Source organism: Nerophis ophidion, linkage group LG23 (genome assembly GCF_033978795.1).
Source record: "Nerophis ophidion isolate RoL-2023_Sa linkage group LG23, RoL_Noph_v1.0, whole genome shotgun sequence".
Lineage (NCBI taxonomy): Eukaryota > Metazoa > Chordata > Actinopteri > Syngnathiformes > Syngnathidae > Nerophis > Nerophis ophidion.
The window spans coordinates 8814422-8824773 of record NC_084633.1 but is presented as its reverse complement, the minus strand read 5'-3'; the positions used below and the strand labels follow the sequence as shown (position 1 = coordinate 8824773).

The 10352-nt window shown below is 43.7% G+C and overlaps 1 protein-coding gene across 1 annotated transcript; it reads left to right on the top strand.

Annotated features, from left to right (window-relative positions):
• The first annotated feature begins 280 nt into the window (after positions 1 to 280).
• LOC133541215 (uncharacterized) lies at positions 281 to 7196 on the top strand. The gene is made up of 2 exons (XM_061884429.1): positions 281 to 4249; positions 4330 to 7196. Exon 1 carries the CDS (start codon positions 1251 to 1253, stop codon positions 3084 to 3086), a length of 1836 nt encoding a protein of 611 aa, XP_061740413.1. The 5' UTR covers positions 281 to 1250; the 3' UTR covers positions 3087 to 4249; positions 4330 to 7196.
• Positions 7197 to 10352: the final 3156 nt, after the last annotated feature.

The following is a 10352-nucleotide window of genomic DNA, read 5'->3' as shown; positions in this document are numbered from 1 at the left end:
AAAATCCTAGTTTATTGTGATAAGGAAATTATTGACTTTGCTTCAGAGAAGTGTAATAAGTTTACTTCCACAAAGAAGTTTGAAACATTGTTATGAATAATTTTTTTAAAGCTTTTTCTACCAATACTTTTTTTTGAGAAAAAAGACAAGTGAAAATGTGTATATTTTTGTTTATATTTAATTTATTTTTCATATTTATGTTAATTTTAAATTTACTTTTATTTTATATTGACCATAATAAATGTGGTATAAATGGTCTACTCCTCTCTGAGCTGCAACCTTATCGTGGTAGAGGAGTTTGCGTGTCCCAATGATCCTAGGAGCTATGTTGTCCGGGGGCTTTCATGCCCCCTGGTAGGGTCTCCCAAGGCAAACAGGTTCTAGGTGAGGGATCAGACAAAGAGCAGCTCGAAGACCTTTATGAAGAAGAAAAATCATGGACCCAGATTTCCCTCGCCCGGACGCGGGTCACCGGGGCCCCCCTCTGGAGCCAGGCCCGGAGGTGGGGCACGATGGCGAGCGCCTGGTGGCCGGGCCTGTTCCCATGGGGCCCGGCCGGACACAGCCCGAAGAGGCAACGTGGGTCACCCCTCCAATGGGCTCACCACCCATAGCAGGGGCCATAGAGGTCGGGTGCAATGTGAGCTGGGCGTCAGCCAAAGGCAGGGCACTTGCCGGTCCGATCCTCGGCTACAGAAGCTAGCTCTTGGGACGTGGAACGTCACGTCACTGGGGGGGAAGGACCTGAGCTAGTGCGCGAAGTCGAGAAATTCCGGCTGGATATAGTCGGACTCACTTCGACGCACAGCAAGGGCTCTGGAACCACTTCTCTCAAGAGGGATTGGACCCTCTTCCACTCTGGCATTGCCGGCAGTGAGAGGCGACGGGCTGGGGTGGCAATTCTTGTTTCCCCCCGGCTCAAAGCCTGTACGTTGGAGTTCAACCCGGTGGACGAAAGGGTAGCCTCCCTCCGCCTTCGGGTGGGGGGACGGGTCCTGACTGTTGTTTGTGCTTATGCACCAAACAGCAGTTCAGAGTACCCACCCTTTTTGGGAACACTCGAGGGAGTACTGGAAAGTGCTCCCCCGGGTGATTCCCTTGTCGTACTGGGAGACTTCAACGCTCACGTTGGCAACGACAGTGAAACCTGGAGAGGCGTGATTGGGAAGAATGGCCGCCCGGATCTGAACCCGAGTGGTGTTTTGTTATTGGACTTTTGTGCTCGTCACAGTTTGTCCATAACAAACACCATGTTCAAACATAAGTGTGTCCATATGTGCACTTGGCCCCAGGACACCCTAGGCCGCAGTTCCATGATCGACTTTGTGTCATCGGATTTGCGGCCTCATGTTTTGGACACTCGGGTGACGAGAGGGGCGGTGCTTTCTACCGATCACCACCTGGTGGTGAGTTGGCTGCGATGGTGGGGGAGGATGCCGGACAGACCTGGGAGGCCCAAACGCATTGTGAGGGTCTGCTGGGAACGTCTGGCAGAGTCTCCTGTCAGACGAAGTTTCAATTCCCACCTCCGGAAGAACTTTGAACATGTCACGAGGGAGGTGCTGGACATTGAGTCCGAGTGGACCATGTTCCGCACCCCTATTGTCGAGGCGGCAGATCGGAGCTGTGGCCGCAAGGTAGTTGGTGCCTGTCGGGGCGGCAATCCTAAAACCCCTTGGTGGACACCAACGGTGAGGGATGCCGTCAAGCTGAAGAAGGAGTCCTATCGGGTCCTTTTGGCTCATAGGACTCCGGAGGCAGTGGACAGGTACCGACAGGCCAAGCGGTGTGCAGCTTCAGCGGTCGCGGAGGAAAAAACTCGGACATGGGAGGAGTTCGGGGAAGCCATGGAAAACGACTTACGGACGGCTTCGAAGCGATTCTGGACCACCGTCCGCCGCCTCAGGAAGGGGAAGCAGTGCACTTTCAACACCGTGTATGGTGCGGATGGTGTTCTGCTGACCTCAACTGCGGATGTTGTGGATAGGTGGAAGGAATACTTCGAAGACCTCCTCAATCCCACCAACACGTCTTCCTATGAGGAAGCAGTGCCTGGGGAATCTGTGGTGGACTCTCCTATTTCTGGGGCTGAGGTCGCTGAGGTAGTTAAAAAGCTCCTCGGTGGCAAGGCCCCAGGGGTGGACGAGATCTGCCCGGAGTTCCTTAAGGCTCTGGATGCTGTGGGGCTGTCTTGGTTGACAAGACTTTGCAGCATCGCGTGGACATCGGGGGCGGTACCTCTGGATTGGCAGACCGGGGTGGTGGTTCCTCTCTTTAAGAAGGGGGACCGGAGGGTGTGTTCCAACTATCGTGGGATCACACTCCTCAGCCTTCCCGGTAAGGTTTATTCAGGTGTACTGGAGAGGAGGCTACGCCGGATAGTCGAACCTCGGATTCAGGAGGAACAGTGTGGTTTTCGTCCTGGCCGTGGAACTGTGGACCAGCTCTATACTCTCGGAAGGGTGCTCGAGGGTGCATGGGAGTTTGCCCAACCAGTCTACATGTGCTTTGTGGACTTGGAGAAGGCATTCGACCGTGTCCCTCGGGAAGTCCTGTGGGGAGTGCTCAGAGAGTATGGGGTATCGGACTGTCTTATTGTGGCGGTCCGTTCCCTGAGCCGGAAGGCAAAGCTCTCAATTTACCGGTCGATCTACGTTCCCATCCTCACCTATGGTCATGAGCTTTGGGTCATGACCGAAAGGATAAGATCACGGGTACAAGCGGCCAAAATTAGTTTCCTCCGCCGTGTGGCGGGGCTCTCCCTTAGAGATAGGGTGAGAAGCTCTGCCATCCGGGAGGGACTCACAGTAAAGCCGCTGCTCCTTCACATCGAGAGGAGCCAGATGAGGTGGTTCGGGCATCTGGTCAGGATGCCACCCGAACGCCTCCCTAGGGAGGTGTTTAGGGCACGTCCAACCGGTAGGATGCCATGGGGAAGACCCAGGACACGTTGGGAAGACTATGTCTCCCGGCTGGCCTGGGAACGCCTCGGGACCCCCCGGGGAGAGCTAGACGAAGTGGCTGGGGAAAGGGAAGTCTGGGTTTCCCTGCTTAGGCTGTTTCCCCCGCGACCCGACCTCGGATAAGCGGAAGATGATGGATGGATGGATGGAAGAGAATTTAAGGGGACACCTTCTGTCAAAAAATGATTTATGGGGGGTCATAAATCAATGATTTATGAGAGGTCATAAATCAATTATTTATGAGGGGTCAAGTTCAAAGGTCAAAGGTCAAGTGGGTGTGGCTTACCCCGGAAGAGGGTGGAGTTAAGACCTGAGGTGGGAGTGGTTTAACCAGGAAGAGGGTGGAGTTAAGACCTGAAGCGGGTGGAGTTTTAACCAGGAAGAGGGTGGAGTTGAGACCTGAAGTGGGGGTGGTTAAACCAGGAAGAGGGTGCCGTTTTAACCAGGAAGAGGGTGGATTTTTAACCAGGGAGAGGCCGGAGTTTTAACCAGGAAGAGGGTGGAGCTAAGACCTGAATAGGTAGTGATTTAACCAAGAAGAGGGTGGAGTTTTAACCCGGGAGAGGGTGGATTTAAGACCTGAAGAGGGAGTGATTTAAACAGCAAGAGGGTGGGTTTGAGACCTGAAGAGGGATTGGTTAAGAGGGAACAAAGGAGGGTTCAGGTTGAGGTCAGTTTTTAAGGAAGCTTGAGAATGTCATCTGATCAGCATCTGACCAGCCATTTGACAGTTTAAATGTTTACGATCGTTTGAAACAACTCCCAGACCTCACGAAAACATATTTAAACGATTGGGAGGAACTAATTAGGTTAAGGTTAACCATATGTTTGACCCTGCTTCGATGTATTGATGGCTGGGAATGTTACGTGGGAAGATGTGGACACGCACACACGCACGCACACATACACACACACACACACACACACACACACACACACACACACACACACACACACACACACACACACACACACACACACACACACACACACACCATTACCTCTGCTTTACCACATTATTAGACAATGGTTTAACTCCATTTAAGCATTTAAACGTTAAAAGCATTGCACGTGTACGACGTTGTAATACTTTTTTTTTTACCAGCCGATGACGACGAAGTGAAAGACGAAGAACTTTGTTTAAACGATCTTACAAAGTTGGAAGATGATTATCGAGGTGTGTTTAAACCTTCGAATTATTTAATATTATGTGTATTCATTATTTTGTTTCATAGAGGAATTGCCGTAAGATCCTAACGCGATCGTTTTAACACAATCGCAGTCTGGTGAGTCAAATGATTCTTATTTTACAAGAAAAAAAACATGCGGTATACAATACATAGTATATACATATATTTACTTACAGATTTTCCGTTTACATCTCCGGCTCGTTGGATCCCCTTAATCGAGCAAGCGCCGTCAATGTCCGTCGGAGACAGCCAGCAATTCCAGGCAGAGGAGAAGGCTTGATTGCGCCAAACAACCCAGACATCGAAACCTTGGTCCGGGACAATATCATCGAAAACAACGGCGAATGTCCGACATGCCCCCGCCGTAAGTTTTTTTTGCTTTCTGTAAGCTTTTTAAGATTCTCCGCGGTTTTAAAGAACTCCTCTCACTCCTCTGTCTTCCGCTCAAATGAATTTCGCGCCTAAGGGGAATGGGCGGGGACTGATTCCGGAGGTGGGCGGTTGTTTCCGGCAAGCAACCTTCTGGTGTGCATTAGCGCCACCTACTGAAATGGAGTGTGGACCAAGATGGATCCCTACTCTATATTCTTTTATTTAACCACATGTTTTTTAAATACGTGTATAATGCTTTGTATCCTATGTGTTGTGAATTCCATCCTACTATATCTTCCAAGGAACCCAAAGAAATGTTACCACACCTCCCGCTTTATTTATTTTGTAGATTGCCTGAACCACTTCATAAACTAAATCTTGTCTTGTTTCTGATGCTATGTTTTTTATGCTCATCAATGCACTGCTGGAGTGCGAGGACACAACTACTTTCCTTGCTTTGTTTTCCTCTATCCAGTTAACTGCCATATAAATTGCTACCAATTCCCCCGTAAAAACAGATAGTTTATCACTGATTATTTTATTTAATACTATGTTTCCTTGTGGGATAACTGCTGCAGCTCTTACCTTTAATTTTTTTATAGTTTTTGATGCATCCGTATATATCATATCTCAATCCATTTTTCTATCTGGTAACTATTTAAATTTCTATTATTTAGTAATTGCATGTTTTCTTTTGGGTTATCAAACATCCACGGTGGTATTGCAGGCATTGGTACTGTAGGACTAACTTTAATATTGTCAATTTTAACTTTATTACATATGTCTCCTATAATCCACCCAAAACTATTTTTTTTTTTTTCTCTTTTTCTTGGCAGTTTGGTAGCACTGGACAAGTCGGATATCCTTGCTTGGATCCTTTTAAAGTTGCCCGATAAACTGCTGAGAGTTGATCTCTCCTCTTGTCCAAAGGTTTTTCGTTCATTTTTACTTGTAATACTGCCACTAGGGTTGATGTAGTAGCTCCACAACATAACCTTAAAGCCTGTGACTGGATCCAGTCTATTTTCCCAAGTCATGTTTTTGAAGCAGATTGATAAATAATGCAGCCGTAATCAATAACAGATGGAATTAAAGTGATATATATACATATATTGTTTTCAACGTCAACCTATCAGCCCCCCAATCATTACCCCTCAAAGCCCTCATTATATTTAACACCTTTTTACTTTTTCCACTATTTTTTAATTTTCCTGAAGGAACACTCCTGAAGGAATAAATAAAGTACTATCTAATCTAATCTAATCAAATCTATTTTGCTGATGTGGGTTGACTAGTTCATATTTTTATCAAACCATATTCCTAAATATTTAAATACTTGTACCTCTTCTATATTTTCACCGTAGAGTTTTTATTTGGAGCTTGTTTTGTACTTTTCTCTTTGTAAAATGTATGACTTTTGTCTTTCCAACAGAGAATCTTAAACCCCAAGCCGTTCCCCAGTCTTGAACATTATTTACCACTTTGTTAGTTTTTTGATTATTTCTTTTAACTCTAAATAATATACTAGTCTTTCATTAATCATTTTTTCCATTACTTTCCCCAAATTTGAGGTCAATGCTATCGGCCTATAATTTCCTGCCTCTTCCGGGTCTTACCCTGACTTGGATATTGGAATTATTACCGCTAATTTTCCCCTCTGCCGGTCATTCTCCTTCTTCATATATCCTGTCATATCATTTCAAGACCACTCCTTTGACGATGCTACCTAAGTTTTTGATCATTTGATAACTCACCAGGTGTTTCCCCGGTGACGTATTTTTAACCTTTTTCAAAATTCGAACCATTTCATTCAAAGAAAATGTCATATCCATAGTGTTGGTAAAGCTATTATCGTTGTCTTCCATCATTTCCCCAATATTTAAACTCAACGTTTCTTCTCTCTTTTGTTTTTCTACATTTCTCAAATTATCATTACTGTGCACTTTAACACATTTTTTTTGCTAAAGGTTCTGCTGTTTCTTTACCCGTGACTACATCTTCTTTAATAAATGTGGCACATCATCCTCTTTACCCATCATTCCTATCTTTATGAATCGTTATATATCCTTTTATTATAAAGTTTAATTTTGGCTTCAGCCATGTTTCTTGAATACAAATTATATGTGGTTTAGTTTTCATATTTTTTATATATCCTTTTAATTCATGTTCGGTTGCTATCAAACTTCTGGCATTCCACCGAACAATTAACATGGTGTTGGAATGTGGTAACATGACTCCGTCACGTCTACTCTCTGTAGTACAGCTTGCACCCGGTCCCAAGATAGTTCTTTCAACAACTTTGCTACTGCTTTGACAATTATTTTGATCTTTTCAGTCTTATTTCTAGTCTGTTCTGTACAGTTTATTACGTAAGCCAGGAATACAACGAGTTTGTCCGTGGAAATTCCTGTATTTGTTGCCTCTTGTTTTTTTTTTTTTCTTGAACTATTCACACTTCTGTTCTTTTCTACACTTTCTTGATTTCTCACTTTAAATGCCTCTGCGTATGTAATATTTCTTTCAACTTTGATTTGTTGTACTTCTGTTGCCTGTTTCATGATGTATGGCTTTTGATTATTTCTTTTTTCAATCTACAATTCCAATAAATAACACGTATTTCCAGATTACTGATAACTTTTTCAAAATAAAATGTAATTCCTGAATAAGATAATTGTATCGAATCCAATGGATTGTGTGGTCCTAAAACCTCTTTGTAATGTTTGTTTGATTCCTCCAAAATACGACGCAGTCTAATTTGAAAAACATATGTGCCTCGTCGGCTGTAGTAAAAAAAAAAAACCCATGCCTCCTCGGTCTAACCTCTCACAGCCCTTTTTTCTTCCGTGTCAAAGATGGATCAGAGACCACCTTGGCCCTTAACCCCCACTTCGTCTCCACTACCAAGAGAACAGTAATTAATCCGAGCTGAGTTTTTTAAAATATTCTAACATGACTTTTTACTTTCATTTTGTATCAACGCTGAGTTGTGCTCTCTGGTTTATTTTGCAAATGAACCGACAGAACATGATCATGTACAAGACTCGCCTACCCACAATGCACTGCAGCCCAACGCTCCTGGTCGGATGTTTTTATCGGGGTTCATGGAGAGATGCGGTAAAGAGTGGTAGCCAAGACACACGGTCACACACGGTCACACTCGGCAATTATTTTGACCTGGGGAGCAGATTTAGAGGAAAAAATGTGTCTGGGGGGCCGGGATATCTGATTTTCAGGTACAAAAAACTTCACAAGGACACAAAATAAACACAACAGTTAAACCCATCCATCCATCCATTTTCTACCGCTTATTCCCTTTCGGGGTCACGGGGGGCGCTGGCGCCTATCTCAGCTACAATCGGGCGGAAGGCGGGGTACACCCTGGACAAGTCGCCACCTCATCGCAGGGCCAACACAGATAGACAGACAACATTCACACTAACATTCACACACTAGGGCCAATTTAGTGTTGCCAATCAACCTATCCCCAGGTGCATGTCTTTGGAAGTGGGAGGAAGCCGGAGTACCCGGAGGGAACCCACGCATTCACGGGGAGAACATGCAAACTCCACACAGAAAGATCCCGAGCCTGGATTTGAACCCAGGACTGTAGGACCTTCGTATTGTGAGGCAGACGCACTAACCCCTCTGCCACCGTGATGCTCGACAGTTAAACCTCACACTAAAAAAAAATTTACTTGTACGTTCAAAAGACAGAATAGAACAAGACAAGACATGCAATGCCATCTACAAAATGTTATGTAAATGTTAGTCATTACACATGCGGCTATGGTTTTGATGTATTTGTTACAGACGAGAGATTTTAGACCAATGCTGCTTTGGATCTGTTCCTGCTAAACTAGTAAGTGACTTTCAATGCTCAAATCAGAATAATAATGCTAATTTTAGCTACTGGAAATTTGTGTGGTAGCAATAAATACCCACCAGCGCGATACTTCGCAGTTCCACACTGACCAACCACGCAACAAACTCAAAAGAACTGTACAAGGAAAAAACAATGCAGTGACTTCAAACTGCAAATATAAGGTTTGAGTAAAATATGTAGGTTGGTGTGAATGTTGTCTGTCTATCTATGTTGACCCTGCAATGAGGTGGCGACTTGTCCAGGGTGTACACCTCCTTCTGCCCGATTGTAGCTGAGATAGGCGCCAGCGCCCCCCACGACCCCAAAAGGGAATAAACGGTAGAAAATGGATGTAGGTTCCTACTGTGGAAAGTTCAGTAATACTGAATCATTGCGCCATTATCGTGTCAGTTTGACGCTATATGCGCTAGTCCTCATGGTAAATGTGGTTTTCCTTTTGGGAAAACGCCACCGCTTTGGTTCACTGGCGCGGCCAATATAAACCAAAACTGAAAGTTCTTAAGTGGGGCTTTAAGTAGAGTTTATAAATCTTGTATCTGTGCCACATATAGCCTTATTTCGGTGTCAACAGTCTCCAGCTTACTTGCTACACATGTTTTGGCTCTGCCCATCCCTGTGCAGTTATTGGACCGACATTTTTAATACTTTGTCTGTTGTAATTAACCACTAGGCCTTCTTTGCTTTTATTTGTTGTTGTATCTTTACGTCAGCAATTTGGACTTTTTGAATGAAATTGTCTGTGGCTCCATGTTAACGAAGTTGCCTGTACTATTTGACTGATGCATTTTATTGATTGATTTATTATTTTTCTTTCTTTTTCGTTTTGTGTGTCTTGTTTTTTAGGGGGAAAGGAACATTTAATATTGATTGTAAATATGTTTGTACTTTAAGAAGTTGGATTTGCCTTAAAACTCCACAAACATTTTTCGACCCGTATGTACAGTCACCGTGTGCTCGGAGAAGAGGTAGGATTAAATATAAGTTTTACTTCTTAATATTCCTTTTCAGATTTGTTGAAAGGTGCAAAGGGAACCATGTGATGTTACTTGACGTAAACATGTCTGTAACAAATACATCAAAACCATAGCCGCATGTGTAATGACTAACATTTACATAACATTTTGTAGATGGCATTGCATGTCTTGTCTTGTTCTATTCTGTCTTTTGAACGTACAAGTAAATGTCTTGTTTTTAGTGTGAGGTTTAACTCTTGTGTTTATTTTGTGTCATTGTGAAGTTTTTTGTACCTGAAAATCAGATATCCCGGCCCCCCAGACACATTTTTTCCTCTAAATCTGCTCCCCAGGTCAAAATAATTGCCGAGTATGACCGTGTGTGACCGTGTGTCTTGGCTACCACTCTTTACCGCAAAGAGGTTTTAGGACCAGACAATCCATTGGATTCGATACAATTATCTTATTCAGGAATTACATTTTATTTTGAAAAAGTTATCAGTAATCTGGAAATACGTGTTATTTATTGGAATTGTAGATTGAAAAAAGAAATAATCAAAAGCCATACATCATGAAACAGGCAACAGAAGTACAACAAATCAAAGTTGAAAGAAATATTACATACGCAGAGGCATTTAAAGTGAGAAATCAAGAAAGTGTAGAAAAGAACAGAAGTGTGAATAGTTCAAGAAAAAAAAAAACAAGAGGCAACAAATACAGGAATTTCCACGGACAAACTCGTTGTATTCCTGGCTTACGTAATAAACTGTACAGAACAGACTAGAAATAAGACTGAAAAGATCAAAATAATTGTCAAAGCAGTAGCAAAGTTGTTGAAAGAACTATCTTGGGACCGGGTGCAAGCTGTACTACAGAGAGTAGACGTGACGGAGTCATGTTACCACATTCCAACACCATGTTAATTGTTCGGTGGAATGCCAGAAGTTTGATAGCAACCGAACATGAATTAAAAGGATATATAAAAAATATG

Excerpts from the sequence above, each read along its gene's own strand:
- LOC133541215 (XM_061884429.1), top strand. The coding sequence starts at position 1,251 with ATGTTCAAACATAAGTGTGTCCATATGTGCACTTGGCCCCAGGACACC.